We start from the raw sequence: 18,468 nt of genomic DNA on the forward strand, positions 1-18,468 counted from the left end.
CGAAGTCCGAATTTCTCACGAGTGACTTTTTCGTTGAGTTAAAACAAGTATCACTCAATTGTTGTCCAGATGCCACAAAAATGCAGTTGTGACACCACACCTCTACATCACATGATATCACTGACCCTCACGCCAAGCACGTCAATTGACAAAGTGAGAAACGAACGCGTAGAGATCAAACATATAAGTGAAAATAGCATTCCTAAACTTAAATGAAAACAAAACCAAATTCAAAGGAAGAAATAGGAGTGAAGTTGAGAAATCTAATAATTATTAGATTTATAATTTAATTCGGCGAACTATCATTAGTAGATGTCTGTTTTGGCTCGTTATGTATCATCGTCAGCCTCACCGTTTTAAAACACGTCTACTACAAAAAAAAGTTTTCACATCCTTATAAGGAGTGTTATGTAGTAAATTTGTGTTTCTCTCTCCAACCAATCTGAGATCTCACAATTCACTCATTTGAGGCCACACCGTCCTCGTTGACACACTGCCTAGTGTTTGGCTCTGATACAATTTGTAACAGCCCAAACCCATCGCTAGTAAATTTGTGTTCCTCTCTCCAACTGATGTGGGATCTCACAATCCATTGGGAACCTAGTATCATTGTGGCACACCGCCCAGTGTTTGGCTTTGATACAATTTGTAACAACTCAAACCCACCACTAGTAGATTTGTGTTCCTCCTTCCAACCGACGTGGGATCTCACAATCCACCCCCTTGGGGGACTAGCGTCCTCGCTAGCACAAAGTTCGCTATTTGGCTCTGATACCCTTAATAACAGCCCAAAAGTCCACCGCTAGTAGATATTGTCCGCATTGACCCGTTACGTATCATCATCAACCTCATAGTTTTAAAACACATCTACTAGGAAAGATTTCTACACCCTTATAAAGAATGTTTTGTTTCCCTCTCCAACCTATGTGAAAACTCACAAGCTCGGTTCAGTTTAATCAATTTTTGCGAGTCTAAAACCAAGTTTAAAGGATCAAAGAATGATATGAAAGGGATGCATACCTTTAAGATCTTCTTACCAAAACCAGACTCAATTGAGATGGTCTCTGGTTGAGGAGCAATCCAAAGCAAAGCCCTCACAAGATCTTGTAGAGAAGGACTAAACAAAGGCTTTATTATCTTAACTTTCAAATGCTTCACACCATACAAAGGGGAAGCAAATGTCTCCCTCACCTCCTCTGGAATAACCACAGTCTACACCAAAAAAAAACAACAAACAATATTAGAGAACTCGAGTTTCATTAATCTCGTATGATAATCATTTGATTTTTTTAACGTTAAAAACCAACCTTTCCCGTTCTACTTTGCAACGTCAAGACTTCGAGATGATTTAAATATGCTAGGATTTCAATCTGTTTAACAAACCACGGATTATCAAAAATCCGTGGGGAGAAATCGATGTCGGCTTGCAAGAGAGTAGGAGCATTCAAAGAGAAAGATATCAAATCTCTGGAATACTTGAGCTCCAATAAACAAGAAGCATCGATGTCGAGTCTCGTCACGGATTCACATCCACACAAGATGAATTTCTTCAAATGAGGGCATGAGATTCTCAAGCTCTCCAACATGTGGCAATAAGACAAGGCCAAAATCTCAAGCGTGGGAAATTGAGTGATACCATCATGGAACCAATCATCTGTTATAGCCACCATGGTGAGTATCAAAGTTTTTAGATTCTTGCAAGAGCTGATAACAATGCAACAAGGCTGAAATTGCTCTCTAAACTAAAAAATTTGAAGATTCATGGCTTTGATCCCAAACTCACACAGCCCACTATTGTTATGAACCTTCATAGTTATGAGTTCTTGAGTTTCACATAGCCAAACACTTCTCAATCCAAGGCAAGAATCGAGCTCGATATGCTCGATAACACGACAATTCGAGACTAATCTTTTTACAATCTCATCTTCAACAAAAACACCCAAAAGGGTTACCCTTTGCATACCCAACAGCCTGAAGCCATCCAAAGGAGGACACAATTTGCAATCACCAACGGTCAAAACTGTCAACGACTGGCTTGCAAGAACACTCTTGAGGCAAGTTGTACCTTTTTCCATTTTCCACTGTGACAACAATCTCAAGCTCCCGGAGCTGTTCTCGAGCACGTAGTCAACCCACCGATCGACGATGCTTGCCGAGCTCGGCCATGGGAAATCAACCTGAAGCTTAAACATCCTCAGCGATTTCAGCTGCTTGAGAGTTTGTTCCACGAAATCGATGAGCTGAAGTCTCTTTTTCTCAGCTGATTGTTCGGTTTTGGATAAGTCGAGGTCGAGCCGAAAGAAGTTCGTGTCGAATTCTAAAGACGGGAAAGTGAGCCAAAGATGGCTCCATCTTTTGGATAAGATAATTGTTTGAACTATTTGCTTGATGGGAAGAAACGAAAGAATGTGCTGCAAAATGGGGTAATTCTGATATCAGTAATTTGAATTTAATAAATTTAGGATTCATTTTCTTTTTTTATTAAAAAAAAAAAGAAAAAAAAAACATTACTCTCATTCTAAAAATAATAATACTAAAAAAGTTAAATCTTTATAGTTTAAAGAGGAGTATTTTTATTAATTTAGTATAATATTAATAAAGAATATAAAAACAGAATTATTATTATTATCATGAAGTAAAGCCGTGGGACTCATTTCGGGTGTATTGGGTGGATTTGGGCCTTGGGCCCAGAATACGACCCGAGTTGTAGATGATTCAATGTATGATCTTAAAGAGAGGCAAATTTTTGTTTGTCGTGTAGTGGGAACGTTCAATCCGACCGTCGAAAGTCAGACCTTAACCTACGTGGGCCACTCCGGCCCAATAAAGTTATTGACTTGGTGAATTGGGCCTGTTTTATTTAATCCCTGATGTGACGAATGTTGTCTTTGACCTAAAATATTTAATAAATGTTTTTTTTTGGTCGCATACGAATTTGAATGTTGTCTTTGCCCTATTATATATTCTGAGTCAAAATATAAATTCTTGGATCAAATGGATAACTAAAATCTTCGTAATAAAATAAATAAATAAAGAATCCCATTTTCCAGCATAGATCCCACGTGGCTAAATGTCATTCCATCAAAGTTCCAACCAGCCATAGGATGCCACGATGGATTACCAACGCTACAAACGTGGAATTCACGTGCATGGCAGCACAAGGATTACGTTGGACAATTTCCTTCTACAAAAATACTATTTTTAATTAAATTAAATAAATAATCAGAAAATATATAATTTTCCCAATGATATCGAATTCATCTTTCAAGGGTATGTTTGGTATTTTGTTTTGGTACCACTCATTATTATTATTATTATTATTAAATATTTTCATTTTTTTTTTAACAAAATACAATGGAATCATGAGATAAATTTGACAAAAAAAACCAAAATGTATTTTTAAATTTTTTTAATTTCGTTTTATTTTTTAAATGCACTTGTTTAATCTCTTTCTTTTATATAAATGAATAATAGTAAGTTTATATCTTTTAAATTATAGAATTAGAAAATCAAATAAATATTTTTTTAATAGATTATTATTTATAATGTGATAAGATTTAAGAGTTTAGTTAAATATATTTTTTAAATTATAAAATTAGAAAATCAAATAAATATATTTTTTTAACTTGTAAATTACAAAGTGATAAGATTTACAGAACCGACAGTAACGATCAGATTATCCCTCTAGAATATCCAAAAATAGGGAAAAAAAAAAAAAAAAAAAAAAAAAAAAAACCTTTGGAAAAGAAAAGGGCAATCGAAAGGGCAATGTTGAATTGTTTAGGTTTGTTTGTTTGAATAGAATAGATTCATTGTATTTGCCCTACCTACCTCATCCTCAACGTCTTAGAATACACTCAAATGGGCCTCCTTTTGTCTTGTAGTGGTCCCCTCTTTTCTCCTAATGGGCCTCTTCAAATGGAGGGTTTCTTCGGATTTTTTACCTGCCTTTTTTTTAAATATCAAATAAATTCAAATTTACTTAAATTAAGTTATTATTATTTCAAAGCATACTAAAATACCAACAAAATATTTACATTATTATTAAATAAGAATAAATATTAATCATAAATAATGTTTGGGTGAGAATTACTTTCTATAATTTTAAATTTGAGGGTATAATTTTTATTTTAAAAAAATAGATATGACACACCGACTCAATCAATCTATGTCATGTCTTAGTCTATTTATAGTTGTTTTCTAATGATTGAATTGAATTGATTAGAGTTAGTGTAATTAAAAATAACACCAAGATGGAAAAAACTATCAACAGTGTAAGCACAACTCGTGAATTACCACCAAAATAAATAGAAAATTGAATCTCGAAGATTGAAACAGGGACGGTAATGAAGAAAATTAAAAATTTGAATCATTTGAACAAAAAAATCGTGTTCGTATTTATCTTCATCTTTATTTCATTTAAATGCAAATGTGAAGAAAGTATATTATTATACATTGAATGCTTTGGTTGAAAAAAGCAAATAGAAACAATTCAATATACTTTATGAGGACATCTCATTGCTCCAAATCTTCATAAATACGAACACCTCCACTCCCCCCACCAAATCGACAAGGCCCAAAAACGAAGAACCCTTCTCCCTTTTGTCTTCTCCTCAAACTTCAAAACCCTTCCATAGCCTGTAATTATGGATGATTTGCTTTGGAATGGCTCGTGGAGCAACGAAGAACACAACGGTTGTAACGAAAGCTTATTCGTCTCCGATGACTCGAGTCGTTGTTCGAGTCTTCCATTACAAGAGCTTCAGATGGTTGCAAGAATGTCGAAGTTTCCAGAGATGGCAAAGGATTCAGAGTCTTGGTCGGAGGGAGATTTGTTGGAAGAGCTTGAAAATGACAAAGGTTTAATATTTAACGTTACCATGCAATATTAGCTTTAGATTTCCATGCAATAACCCACGAGATTTTGTTACGTAGGAATTGCACCAAAGGGTGGAGTTTTGGACATTTTTGAAAACCACAAGTCAAAACAACAAAACTCTACAACTTCATCTTCGAACAACGACGAGGTCAAGCCTTTTAATCGAGATCGAGCCATGTCACAAATGAAGGAATTGGTATACTATGCAGCGGTGTTTAGGCCAGTGAGCTCGGGATCAGAGACGGTGAAGAAGAAGAGGAGGAGGAACGTTAATACATCGAAGGAGCCACAGACGGTGGCAGCGAGGAAACGAAGGGAGAAGATAAGCGAAAAAATTAGGGCTTTGCAGAGGTTAGTTCCTGGTGGGAGCAAAATGGACACTGCCTCCATGCTGGATGAGGCAGCAAGCTATCTCAAGTTCCTTAGGGCACAAATCAAAGCACTAGAAGGGTTAAGCTACAAACTTGGATCCATTGATTGTCTCTCAACTTCCACATCTTTCAACCCTCCTTTTTCCACAATTAATGCTTATTTTCCTCTCTAATATCATAATCTATCATCTTTATCAATAAAATATTAATCTATGATCTTCGCACCGTTTAGAGAATTTTCCTTACAGGTTGTGTGCTTCAACTCCAACGAGTATAACTCACATACATGACGAAAGGTTGAACTGATCAAGCACGATCTTCTTAGTATAACTTGAGCGCATTAAAGAGTATTTAAAATTTGAATTACATTCAAATGGGTTAAATATAAATTGGATTTAAATAAAATATAATATTTCCTATTCGAAAAATATTTTTTCAAAATCGGTATAAATTTTATTCTTGTAAGGTATCTAAAACTCATCTCACACACTTCTCCATGCTCTTTAAGGAATTTAGAATTCTTCAGAATTATCCCTCTTGAATGCTTTAAGGATTTTTTTTTTTTTTTTTCAAAAGGCTCATATAAGCTTGGGTCGTTTCAAATCATAACCAAGAATATCTTAAAAGGTGCGAAGGAGGAGGTTGGTTTTCGAGACTATTTTAGAGACTAAAATTGAAATTGAGGAGAAAAAAAATCAGCAAAATGAGCTTGTTGCGCGAACCCTAGGAAAAGTATAGATGAGTTGTTTGATAGGTCATTTCCAGACAAAAATGTCCGATACTAACCACGCAAAGGGTTAGGATCTAGATATCTAAAATAGTTTTATTATGATCGGATTATTGGAAGAATAGTCTCATATTAGTTAATTAAGAAAAATACAAGTTTATAAGTAAAGAATACCTCTAAGATATTTTAAGAAAATAAAACAAAAAAAAAATTCATTAGAGCTCATAAAATCTGTAATTACTAATATGGTATCATAATCATGTCCAACTAAAATATTCGGGAGGGTAATGATTTGCTTTATTCCATGATTAAATTATGAAACAAATTCGATATCATTAAAAGTATTGAATTTATGAAAATTTGTATATGTCACCATCGACCCAATAAGGAAAGACAAAGATCTAAATAGTATAGATTACCCTAATTCGATCACTAAGAATGAATATAAAAATATATTTAATAAAAATCGGAGCACAAGATTATCTCGATAGTTAAACTGTTTCTTGAATCTCACGAACCCTAGGCTGGATTTCATCTTCTTTAACCTTTTCTTTCTCTGTGTTTACCTGCATCAGTGATTCATATAGGCTTAAAGCATGGTAAGCTTCTTCTTCTTCATCTTCTCTATGGTTTTGGTTCTTGTTTATTGGTTTTTAACGCACAACTATCCTTAGATTTCTGCTGAAACGCGATTACGGAGGCCGATTTTGGTCTCTTAATAATTGATATATGTACGTAGCTCTAGAGTGAGTTTCGTCTTCATTAATCGCGTCTCCTTCTCTCTGTCTAAGCTTTATGTGTGCAGGATTAAATTTTTCTTTATCTTTTCCTCGTTTTTGGTTTTGTTGGTTCACCGACTGATGATCCTCTGTTTCTATGTGGCGTTGGTCAAAGGTTTGCATTCAATCATTTGCGTCTTACTTTTCTATTTCCATTAATCGTCAGGATTCTGCTAAAGCAAGATTTCGGAGGTTGATTTTGATTTGAACTGGACAACCGATCAGTCTATGCTATGAGGTAAGCTTTATGAGTTTCTTTATGGGCCTCGCCTGACATATACGATATAGTCTCTGTTCAACACATTGCTATAAGAGTACTCTTTGACCGACTGACAAAAGCTTTAAGTCAAACTTTTAATTACAACGATGGAAGGACAAATCATCATTGTCAACGACCAAATCATTCAGATGCCCGAAGCTTAAATTTCTTGAGAAGTATAATAAAATTCGGTTTTATGAACAATCAGACCATTCACAACATCTAGTGAATCAGGTTTAGAATGGGATTGGATGAATACACCATAGCTTGATCAACCCTTACAGCGACTGCTTTAGCCTTTCAGTTGCTCCCAAAGCTTAAATATCTTGAACAGTTAGATAAATTTCAAATTTATGAATAATCAAACTATTCACAACACTTAATGAATTACGTTCAGGGTCAAATTGGGTGAATACTACGTAGCCATAACTAGCCAACCCCCTATAGCGATTGCTTTAGCCATTTGCACATTTAAAACATAATGTGCAAATTGAGTCATAATTGCAATTGTTTTCCCTAATGACTGTATCAAAGGCTGCATTTTGTAGATTTCCACTGAAGGCAGGGGCAGGATCAACATTGATTTTAAAGAAACCCTATGCTGGAGGTATTCACCTAAGATAATTCTTTGAGGACTTTTAAAATTTGAAGCTTGAAACTTGATCTAGCCACGCTCAGTATAATTCACAGCCCACTCGGGAATGTTGCTTATAGTAAAAATGATTTCTGTTGGTCAATGTAACCCAAATGATATTGAGAACAATTAGAATCTTGAAGCATTTAGCCAAGTCAAGAAGCTACAATATTAAAGGGAGAGGATAAAATTGCAGTGAAAAGAGTGGTAAAATTGATGGTGGATAAACAATTGAAAATCTAGCCATTGGCAGTCATATTATGAAGATGGGGGTCTTAACAGATCTGGATGAGGCAAATTTGTTTGATGTTGCTGTTGAAGTGGGCCCACATGTTATCATGGACGAAGAAGAAATTTCTGATGATGTCAGTGCTGATTCAACTGATTCGGTTATGGAGTTCGATGTCTTTGATCTAGTATGGAGCAAGATACCGAGCCATCCCTGGTGGCCTGGGCAAATATGTGATCCGGCAGCTTCATCAATAAAAGCCATGAAATATTTTAGAACAGGCAAATATCTGATAGCATTTTTTGGGGATCATACATTTGCATGGAAAGAAGCAGCGATGATAAAACCATTTCAGGAATATTTTTTGGAGTTGCAGAATCAGAACAAATTGGAAAGTTTTCGTCAGGCAATTGATTGTGCTTTGGAAGAGTTCTCCAGGCAAGTTGAGTTTAGCCTTGCCTGCTCTTGTTTATCAGAAGAAGTGTATTCCAAGCTCCAAACTCAAACACTTACTAATGCAGGAACCCCCAAGATGTTGAGTAAAAGAGTGGGCGGGGACAGCTTTCTTACTGCAGCATCTTTTGATCCAATGAAGCTTATTAACATTGTTAAGGAATTAGCCATGTCACCTTTTGGTGAAGCTGATAAGTTAGAACTAGTTCGTGCACGTGCTCAGTTGTTGGCATTCAATCGGTGGAAGGGCTATGGTAAACTGCCCAAGTTTGATAAACACAATGTAGTGTTCAACGATATTGATCACATTTTAGATGTGAAAAACGACTATCAAAGTGAATCAATGGAGGATATAGGTATATACATCAAACATGATGAAGCGGCCTTAAGTGGGGAATTGAAAACTCAAGACAACTCCGTTGGCAAGTGCATAGATAATTCTGAACATTTAAAAGACTCTAGTACGAAGGGAACTTTTTTTCTGAATTCAATGGCCAAGGAGCCTGGTCGCAGCTGGAAGAAAAAACATAGATCTGAAGAGAATGATGGCTATGAATTGAACTTGCATGCTTCAAGTACAAAAGATGAGGTATGTACTGGTATCAACATTCCAATAGCTCTTGTTGATTTTAGGAAGACTGGCCAAACCTTTAAAGTTGGAGATTCCATTCAAAAGGTTGCTGAATTGAATGAGTTGAATCCAATATTGAAGCACGAGGATGGAATATCTCTAAAAGTTGTTTCCAAGACGAGACAAGGCAGAAAGCGCAGAAAGGAGACGTCAGAACTAGTTTCTGGTGGGAACCCTGGAAATAAGTTGACTAAGACAAAGAAAAGAATAAACATTTCAGCCTCAGTAAAAACATCTGAGTCTGAATTTATTAAGGACACTTATTGGACTGATAGATTAATCCAGGGCATAGCTGATGATCGAGTATATTTTGAAAATCAAAATGAAAATATGGAGTCCCACTTTCAGACTCCAAGTGAAAGGGTTATCCATACTGGTGTGAATTCAACCAATCAAGATGAGCCTCATGAACGTATGGAACCAGCCTCGGAGAATAGTGTGGAGGATCCCTATCCCACAGCTCTGATTTTAACCTTTACAGACTTCGATTCCATTCCTTCAGAACCAAACTTGAATGATATATTTAGAAAATATGGCCCTCTGTACGAGTCGAAAACTGAAGTAATGAAAAAAAGTAGACGAGCCAAAGTAGTTTTCAAGCGAACTGCTGATGCTGAAACAGCTTTCAGCAGTACTGGGAAATATAGCATTTTTGGAACTGCACTTGTAGGTTACCGCCTTAAGTTCTTGCCTCCAACCAAAGTTTCTCTGCGTCGGAGGGGGAGACCCAGAAAAGAGGCAAATCTAAAAAATGAACTGCTACTTGATGCGTAAGATTCAGATTTTGAGGTGTGGCTTCTAACTAATAAAGAAACTGGTATTATACTACTTTTCCTTTTAAGTGACGTCTGTTTTCACTTCACATTGATAGTTTAACTTGTAAATAAGTATGAAATGGCTGATACTTATTTAATAGGCATGTTATAAATAAGTTTGTACATGCTATTTTCTGTCGATGGGCATATTGGAGAGAAGTTATGCCCTCATGGTTCGGTCCTTTGGATATTTAGATGTCACTTTTTTGTTTTGATACACAGATTTCTGCTCAAACGTTAGCTTGGAGGCTGATTTAGCTTTGAACAAAGCAACCGATCGGTCTGCACGCTATGGAGGTAAGATTTATGAGTTTTGTTCTCGAATCTCGCCTGAAATGAATTGTATAGTCACTGTTCTTGAGTTATGGTGGCTTGCTTCAAGGCAAGCCACTCAAGCGACTCCCTCCTATAGCTTTATTCTTTACAAAATTATAAACAAAAGGTTAAAAGAGACAGCATAGATTGTTGGTGGCTCCAAAACTCTCTTGTTTTAATATATACATTAAAAGAAAACGCCTGTTGTTTCATGTCCAATCACGTTGCAACATAAATCATAAATTTAAGATATGAATTTTAACAACTATTACGTATGCATTAGAATATGAATGACAAAAACAAACAATTACATTGGCACATCCTGTAATTTTTCTTGACAAATATTTACCATAGAGATTAAAACAAAATAGTCTAATAGATGATGTGTGAGAAAATCTCCAAGCTAACACATCATTTACGATGCTACCCATTAATGCATATGTTCTCGATTAAAAGGTTGAATTTTACCACTCCACTTGTTGAACTAAAAATGACATCTACCTAGCTGAGGGACCAAACTAAAAATGACATCTACCTAGCTGAGGGACCAAACAGAGTACTTGATTCTGCAACACCTGTCTCAGCTTGACGAGGGGGCTTATTGCGAGCTGATTCTATGGCCAAACATTCCTTCAAATCGACCACAACTTGGCTCATACTTGGCCTGTCTTTAGATTTGGTAGATACACAAGACATTGCCACATCTACAGCTTTCCAAGCAGAGTTTATGTCAAAATCTTTCATTTTTGGGTCGATAATGGATCGAATATCCCCTTGAGAAAGCAGCATATTGACCAAATTATAGATATGAATTACATTGCCTCCACCTTCACCTCTTATCAAAGCTGGTTTTCCCGTAATGATCTCTAGAATAACCACTCCAAATCCAAAAACGTCACTTTTCTCGTTTAATTGGGACGTAGTGTAGTATCTACAACCAAGAATAAATAAAACACAAATATAAGAAGCTTTATCCTTCTCATTTAAGATGCCTTTTCTCATGGAAATCATGACATGGAATACGTATAACGATGAGAAGAAATGATGTGACAGTAAATGACTTACTCTGGATCAATGTAACCAAAAGTTCCGACCACATTTGTGGCTGTGACATGAGAGGCACCATTTTCTGTTACGAAAGCTCTTGTCAGCCCAAAATCCGACACTTTTGCCCGAAAATCGTTGTCCAATAATATGTTTGAAGATTTTACATCTCGATGAATCATTGCTGGTTTGATACCACAGTGAAGGTACTCCAATCCTACAAGTTTTATAAATGTCAAAACTTGAATCCATACGAAATGGGGAAATTCAAAACCATTTGATATTACAAACCTTGTGCTGAATCCAGCGCTATACGAAGTCTATCTTCCCACTTCAAAACCATTGATTTCCCACCTAGATACGCATAATAGAAGCATTTTCTTAAGAACTAGAAAGAACAAAAACGTTATCAAATCATTGATAGATGCCATACTTGAAATAAGAGATCCCAAGTTCCCTTTTCCCATGTATTCATAGATGAGTCCTTTCTTGGTTGATTCATCACAATATCCAACAAGTCCAGTCAAGTTTCTGTGATGAACTCTCAGGAGAAGGTCAACCTGCAGCATTTGACCCGTTTTCATTTCATGTTTTTTATTTCTAACTTTTTGTATTTCGAACAAGAATCCCGAAACATACACGCTTTCGAACGTGATCTAAAAATGTGCATACCTCTGCTTCAAACTGATCATACCCTTGAACTGATTGAGGCGAAAGCATCTTAACAGCTACTTCAGTGGCATCGATTTTACCATAGTAGACTTTTCCAAAGCCACCTACTCCAAGCGTTCGTTCAAAATTGTTTGTAATTCTCAAGATATCCTCATAAGAATATGATCTTTTTGTTGTGCCCCATTGTTTTGCTTCTCCCAACACAGCACCTGAGGGAATGATTTCAATATAAAGAACACAGATTTTCGATTGTAAAATCATGCATTTTAAGTTTAATCTTACCTTGCTTTCTCTGTTTAGTCTTGATCCAGAAAATGGCACCTGAAATTAAGAACAAAAGAAGAACAAACCCACCAACTGATGCTACTACAGCTACAACTGGGTTGCTTTTTCCCTTCTTTTCACTTGGAGATGTACTGATGAACAGGTTTGGATTTTCGCCATAGCTATCAAAAGAAAAACCAAGTTGAAATACTAAATCTTAGAGACTAAAGTGTTAGTTTGATGAATGATTTGGGTACCTAAAGGATAAAGAACCATCATTGGAGCTTTGAATGAGTTGGGAAGGAATAACTCCAGAAAGGTTGTTTCTTTCTAAATTTCTGCAAATAGAGATCCAAACTGAGAACAATTATCAAAAGGGTCTTAGATTAATGACTTCTTATTGCACAAAAGTCACTTACAGGATCCTCAATGATGGCAATTGAGTGAGAAAATCAGGCACGCTTCCATTCAAGCTATTATTTGATAGATCCCTAAAACCAAACAATGAAAACATATGATCATCTGTTTTGGTCAATTGCTAATAAATTATATACCAACATACTTACAAAGTCTCCAGCGTTTTAAGACTTGCTATAATTTCTGATATTTCCCCTGTGAGTCCACTGGAGGATAAGTCCCTGATTTGCAGGTTCAGTCATTTTCAGTGAGAAAACTATACAAATGACAAGAAACAACCATGTCGGCCATCGTGACTGACCGACCATCTACTTAGGATTCATAATCTTAATCTTAATTCAGTCGTTGTCTTATGACCAGCCTATCTATGATTTAGAGTCCCACGAGTGGTTGTTTTATGGGTTTGTGAGACTATGGTGGCTGGCCACCTACTTTGTGAGATCCCACATCGGTTGGGAAGGAGAACGAAACATTCTTTATAAAAGAGTTGAAACTTCTCCCTAACAAACACGCTTTAAAAGCCTTGAGGGAAAGCTCGAGAGGGAAAGCTCAAAAGGACAATATCTGCGAGTAGTGGGTTTGGGCCGTTACAAACGGTATAAGAGTCAGACACTGGGCGTGTGCTAGCAAGGAGGCTGAGTCCCGAAGGGGGTAGACATGAGGCGGTATGCTAGCAAGGACGCTGGGTCTCGAAGGGGTGGATTGGGTGGGGGTCCCACATCGATTGAAGAATTGAATGAGTGCCAGTGAGGAGGCTGAGCTCCAAAGGGGGTGGACACGAGACGGTGCACCATCAAGGACGCTGGGTCCCAAAGGGTGTGGATTGGGTGAGGGACCCCACGTCGATTGGAGAAGGGAACGAGTGTCAGCAAGGACGCTGGGCCCTGAAGAGGAGTGGACTGAGATCTCTTATCGGTTGGGGAGGAGAACAAAACATTTTTTCCCCTCCCTAGCAAATGTGTTTTAAAAACCTTTAGAAGAAGCTCGAAAAGGAATGTCTAACGAGAACAATATTCCTAGCGGTAAGTGAGGTTGTTACAAACAAATGTAGCTAGTTTAGTAGTGGGTAAACAGAGCAGGAAGAACTTGAGAAACTTACAAGGATGTGATTCTGGGAGGCTGGGAATCCACAAAGCTACAATTCAGACCTCGCCAAATAAGCTCTCTAGGCGCACAAGGATCCCCTTGCCAGTTTCTTCCAACTCCATAAAACGCCTTGATATCCAAAATGCCCTCAACTGAAACATTTCAAAACCCTTGTTTATACAACCAAGTAAACATGAAAACAACAAGGTTGGGGGGCGGCTCACCATCTTGCTGTTCAGTGGGAGATTGAGGGAAATCGATGACCCTGTAAATTTCAATGGCGTTGAGGAGAGGGGGATGAGTGGAATTAGGGGTTCTAACGAGGGCGAAATCGTAAATCCCGCCTGTGATGGGTTTGGTACTGTAGGAGACGACTCCTTGTAAGTAAGGTAAGGAAAGTTGCCCATCGTTCCAGGGGTTCCCATTCAGCAATATGTTGAACACTCTGGACTCGTTGGGTTGAAGCTTCTGGATCTCTGTGAAATACATGTAGACGTAAAACCTGGTCGTATCATCCGGCGGAATCCAGTTGAATTCCATCGGAGCGGTGGCGTTTTTGGGCGTCGCGGCGGAGGTCATCACCGGCTGAGGAGGTAAGAAGGAGGTGGGGTCTTGGGTATCTATGGTCTCGGTTGTGGTTAGCTTAGTCCATGCTGCGAGTGGAACCATGGCGTACCATATTCGATCATAAACATCGTCTTTGTACCTTCACAAATTAAACATTTTCAAACGATTTTCTAAAATAAAAAAACGATTTAATTTTATTTATTAGTCTAATTCTTCATCAAAATTTCTATCTATTCACGTAACGATCATAACGTATATAAATAACACCAGCCTACCTCAACACTATTTTTATATATGATTGAAAAATGTCTAGAAATGAATAGGGGGTCTACATGGCTCGAGTTGGGTTGGGTGGGGGATTTTTTTTTTTTACCAACTTGAAATTTTTAGGTTGATTGAGTTGGTGAACCCGAGCAACTTGAATAAAGTCTACCACTCAAACTAACCAAACTATCTATTGTTTGGCTTAAAAAATCAAACTATCTATTTTTTTAATGATTTAAAAAAAATTATGCTATGTTAAATTTCATCAATTTTAAATATCAAACCTTCATAAATCTCTATATCGGGTTGTAATCATACCGATTAGAATCCGACCCCATGAGAAATTGAGCAAAAGGCTACCGAATTGGCCTATTTCTTGCGTGTACCAATTGAAGTTTTTTGCAAAATGAAGTTTAGAATGAATGCTTTCTTAATTAGTTGCATGAGGAATAACATGAATTTCTTCCAGATGCTCAAAGGTTGGTCAGATTAAATGGCACCGTCAAACCAATACAATTTTAATCCAACCAAAATCAAAAGTAAATCTAATCCGACTCGATTTTTATGGTTTGGGGTAGGTGGTGCAAATTGATCCGGAACATATCTAGCAAAATAATAATAATAATAATAATAATAAATAATATAATATAATATAAATGCAAGATTAGAAGAAGAAATTGTAATGCGGCGGACCTGTAAGAAAGGTTTGCCGCAGAGCCGGCATCAAGGCGGAGAAAATTGGCAAGCGATTCCGATCTCGTTTCATAAATGGAGTTTACCAAAGGCCTCAACTCCAACGCCGAAATGAACGGCGTTCCAGTCCCCGTATCAACCAAACAAACCTCCACCCAATTGGACAAAACCACGTGTATAATCTCATGATGCGCCGTCGTGTTCATGCCTTCTAATTTCACAGAACTCCAAAAGTTTGGTCCAAAGTAGAGATCGAACTCAGGAACCTTTCCCTGCCCGTCGTAGTCCCCGTACAGAAAGCTTGCCCGAATCAAATACTTCGTCCCCGATTTCACTCTTACTCTGTAGCAATTCCTCGCCCCCTCCGGAAAGCTTCTTAAGCTCCGTAGCTGTTCATACCGTGTGCTGCCTATGTACACCGACGATACGTTGTGGATTGTTCCGGTTCTTATGAATGCCGCGTCCGACTCGTAGTTTATGCTACTAATGGGCTCTATGTATCGAGTGTTCGGCGAAGTTCCACAGTCTAAACTAATAAAACCTGATGATCATGAATTTATAAGTAAAGAATATATTTACAAAGCTGCTTATGTTCAAAGTGGACAATATCATCTTAGTGTGGAAACGTACCTGACGGACTCTGGCCGGAAATCAAAGGAAAGAACACTGATGCGGAGAGAAGACCTACGAGGAACTTGGCGGCGGCGGCGGCGGCGGCGGCCATGGTTTGCTTTAACAATGCAAAGCCACTCTATGTTTATTTCTGGATTTCAAATTATTTGATTGTTAATAAATAATGAAAATTAAATATTAACGGATTAAAAAAATAAATAAATAATCCGTAAATGTGGATCCAAACACGCAAAAAATCGGCGACTTTCTACGTTCACTGCTTGTCGAAGTCGGGTTCGTCGCCCATAATTATTTCTAGAATTTAATTTAATTTACTTTTTTATTAAAAAAAAAAAAACACTGAATTTCAACGTTTGTCGGAATATTTAATTATATATAATTTTTTTAGCTTTGAAAAAGTTCATAAGAATTAAAAATAATGTTACAAAACCTAATAATATTAATTTCAACAATTAATCTAAATTGTACCTATTAATTATTTTTTGGGGCTAGGATGTAGTTACTCACAATAAATTTTAAGAAAAATAAAGGAAAAAAATTATTAATTCGACTATTTATTCAAATTTAAAACTCGAACTAAATAAAATATTATTATTTTCGTCAATAAAAGTATATTTTTTAAAATAAAAAATGAAAGAAAGAACGAGGCAAGTGGGCAAGTAGGAGAGCCGCAATGTATGACATTGGCCACCAATGCCATATAAAGTTTTTCATTTATAGAACATATGACATCAAAAGTCAAAGTCAACTCTCTCCAATTAGAACTATACCATGAACTCATATAAGGTTATATCACAAAAATTTCAATCTTTCTTTATAATTTTATCGTTTTCGGTCTTTTATGTTGACACAATTAAATATTATGGTTTTTTGTTTTTATTTGATTTTATTTGTTTGTTTTTAATTAGGTCGGCTTTTAGGACCTATACAAAATGCTATAAAAGGTCTAGTGTTGTAGACCTTAATTCTTGTTCTGGTTTTTGGTTTTTGGTTCTTGTTTCTTAAAATGTTTTCGTATACAAGACATGAACTTAACAAACTATGTCCATGATTCATATGTTCTAAGCAACTCAGTCTGAAAGCTTATATCCAAGGTTTCATGAGTTACAAGTGACACAGTCTGAATCTGTATCCATCACTTCTTGTGTTTCTTACGATAAAATTTAAAACCTACACCCAAAATTTCTTATTCTAAATGGTGTGGTTCAAAACTTGTGTCCAAGACTTCTTATGTTTCAAGAGACGTTGTCAGAAATCCTATGCTCAAGGCTTCATATGTACCAACTGACATTGTATCAATACTTACCTAAGATGGTCCCACATTGCAATTAAGGCTTTCAAATTTTCTATTATAAATTACAATTAATTTAGCCTAACTTTTAATTACTTCTTCAAACTTTAAAAATTCAGCTTTCAGATTTCTTTTTTAATAACTCAAGAATTTATTCTCAAGAATTTATTTATATTTTATTATTCATAAATTCACATGTAATGAATTAATTAATTTTAAAATATTTCAAAATTTAGAGAAATATTTTTATATATAATGATATAAAGAAAATATAGATTAATTCTAATATACATAAAATATTATCTAAAGATGTTCATTTTAGTGGTGAGATAGAGTGTGGAACATTTTTTTACCATTATATAAATGGGGCGGATGGGGCCGATGACAAGATTATATTTCTCATCTCATTTAAAATATAAATATACTTTTTTACTATATTAAAAAAATTAATTAATTAATTTTGAGAATAAAAATTTCTTTTTAATACTATATATTTTTATTGTTAAAAATGATATTATAATATTAAATTTTGAATTTTTATTTAGGTTTGACACCACTATATACATAGACGCATTGGTTACAAATATATTGATTTATTATAAAAATAATATTAAAATACTAAAATTTTAAAATAATTATTTTTTTGGTAAAGAATAATAAAAAAAAATCTACCGTTAATTTCATCTTCGTAAATTTTTTAAAAAATCTTGAAGTATTTATCTCGATAAAAATAAATAAAGAATTTCATGGAGATAAAAAATGAAATAGGTGGTGCCTATCCGAGTGGAATGAATGAGATATTAAATAGGAAAAATAAATATTGAGCGACATTAATTGGTGCTCTGCCAAGTCTTTGAAGTCTACAAAGTGGGTCGTGGATGGGTTGAGTTGACCAGGTCGTCGCGACCAAATTACGGGAACAAAAAAAAAGCCTTCGAATTGCTTCCATTTTTTATATCTATATCAAACCTTTACATTCATTTTTTTTGGCATTACTCGCCGGAAAAGATGAAAGACGACATGGTAGTACCAGTTTTAGCATCGGCGGTTGGGTTGTTGGGGGCTCTTTTAATTGCACTGGCTCTTTTCTGGGTTATCAAAGCCTGCCGGAAGTCGGTTCCGGTGGAGATGAAACCCCGGCGTTTTTCATATGAGGAGGTGGTGAAGATGACCCATAATTTCCACCGAGTCATTGGCGGAGGAGGATTTGGAAGCGTTTACCAAGGTCAAATCAACTGAGTTCCGGTTCCGGGTGTTGAAACTAATAATAGAATTTGAATTACTTACGGAAGAGAAGAGGAGGTGAATTTCATCCACAAAATCATCCACAAAAATCTCAACCAATTCCGGGAATCACCCTATAAAAGGACCTCCCTCCCCATCACTCAAATCACTCCTCCTCCCAATCTCAATTCAGTTTTCTGTTGTCACCAACAACTGGTATC

The 18,468-nt window shown here is 36.1% G+C and overlaps 4 protein-coding genes across 12 annotated transcripts; 2 read left to right on the top strand and 2 right to left on the bottom strand.

Moving 5' to 3' along the window:
* Nucleotides 1-879: 879 nt before the first annotated feature.
* LOC111480005 lies at nt 880-1,730 on the bottom strand. The gene is made up of 2 exons (XM_023124953.1): nt 1,308-1,730; nt 880-1,212 (listed from the first exon to the last, which is right to left on the bottom strand). The coding sequence occupies exons 1-2, from the start codon at nt 1,668-1,670 to the stop codon at nt 892-894; spliced, it is 684 nt and encodes a 227-aa protein (XP_022980721.1). The 5' UTR covers nt 1,671-1,730; the 3' UTR covers nt 880-891.
* A 2,806-nt stretch (nt 1,731-4,536) lies between these two features.
* LOC111480004 (transcription factor bHLH87-like) lies at nt 4,537-5,471 on the top strand. Its single transcript, XM_023124952.1, has 2 exons — nt 4,537-4,860; nt 4,936-5,471. Exons 1-2 carry the CDS (start codon nt 4,647-4,649, stop codon nt 5,421-5,423), a joined length of 702 nt encoding a protein of 233 aa, XP_022980720.1. The 5' UTR covers nt 4,537-4,646; the 3' UTR covers nt 5,424-5,471.
* Nucleotides 5,472-6,433: 962 nt separating this feature from the next.
* Nucleotides 6,434-12,125, top strand: LOC111479886. Of its 9 annotated transcripts, XR_002717718.1 has the most exons (5): nt 6,434-6,576; nt 6,923-6,994; nt 7,564-9,751; nt 10,000-10,074; nt 12,109-12,125. XR_002717718.1 is itself a non-coding variant. In XM_023124762.1 (4 exons), exons 3-4 carry the CDS (start codon nt 7,910-7,912, stop codon nt 10,236-10,238), a joined length of 2,067 nt encoding a protein of 688 aa, XP_022980530.1. In that variant the 5' UTR covers nt 6,434-6,576; nt 6,923-6,994; nt 7,550-7,909; the 3' UTR covers nt 10,239-10,311. The 9 variants fall into 9 exon arrangements, 8 of the variants coding, with proteins under 8 accessions (XP_022980530.1, XP_022980529.1, XP_022980535.1 ...); XM_023124762.1 differs by lacking the exon at nt 12,109-12,125 and having other exon boundaries at nt 7,550-9,732; nt 9,995-10,311; XM_023124761.1 differs by lacking the exon at nt 12,109-12,125 and having other exon boundaries at nt 7,564-9,732; nt 9,995-10,311.
* On the bottom strand, nt 10,405-15,844 carry LOC111479876 (putative leucine-rich repeat receptor-like protein kinase At2g19210). The gene is made up of 14 exons (XM_023124738.1): nt 15,730-15,844; nt 15,100-15,640; nt 13,800-14,281; nt 13,589-13,727; nt 12,639-12,710; nt 12,492-12,563; nt 12,330-12,410; nt 12,091-12,254; nt 11,809-12,017; nt 11,570-11,696; nt 11,428-11,490; nt 11,158-11,353; nt 10,628-11,023; nt 10,405-10,593 (listed from the first exon to the last, which is right to left on the bottom strand). The coding sequence occupies exons 1-14, from the start codon at nt 15,821-15,823 to the stop codon at nt 10,590-10,592; spliced, it is 2,640 nt and encodes an 879-aa protein (XP_022980506.1). The 5' UTR covers nt 15,824-15,844; the 3' UTR covers nt 10,405-10,589.
* Between the last annotated feature and the right edge of the window lie 2,624 nt (nt 15,845-18,468).

This window comes from Cucurbita maxima, unplaced genomic scaffold (assembly GCF_002738345.1).
Source record: "Cucurbita maxima cultivar Rimu unplaced genomic scaffold, Cmax_1.0 Cma_Scf00005, whole genome shotgun sequence".
NCBI classification, from domain to species: Eukaryota; Viridiplantae; Streptophyta; class Magnoliopsida; order Cucurbitales; family Cucurbitaceae; genus Cucurbita; species Cucurbita maxima.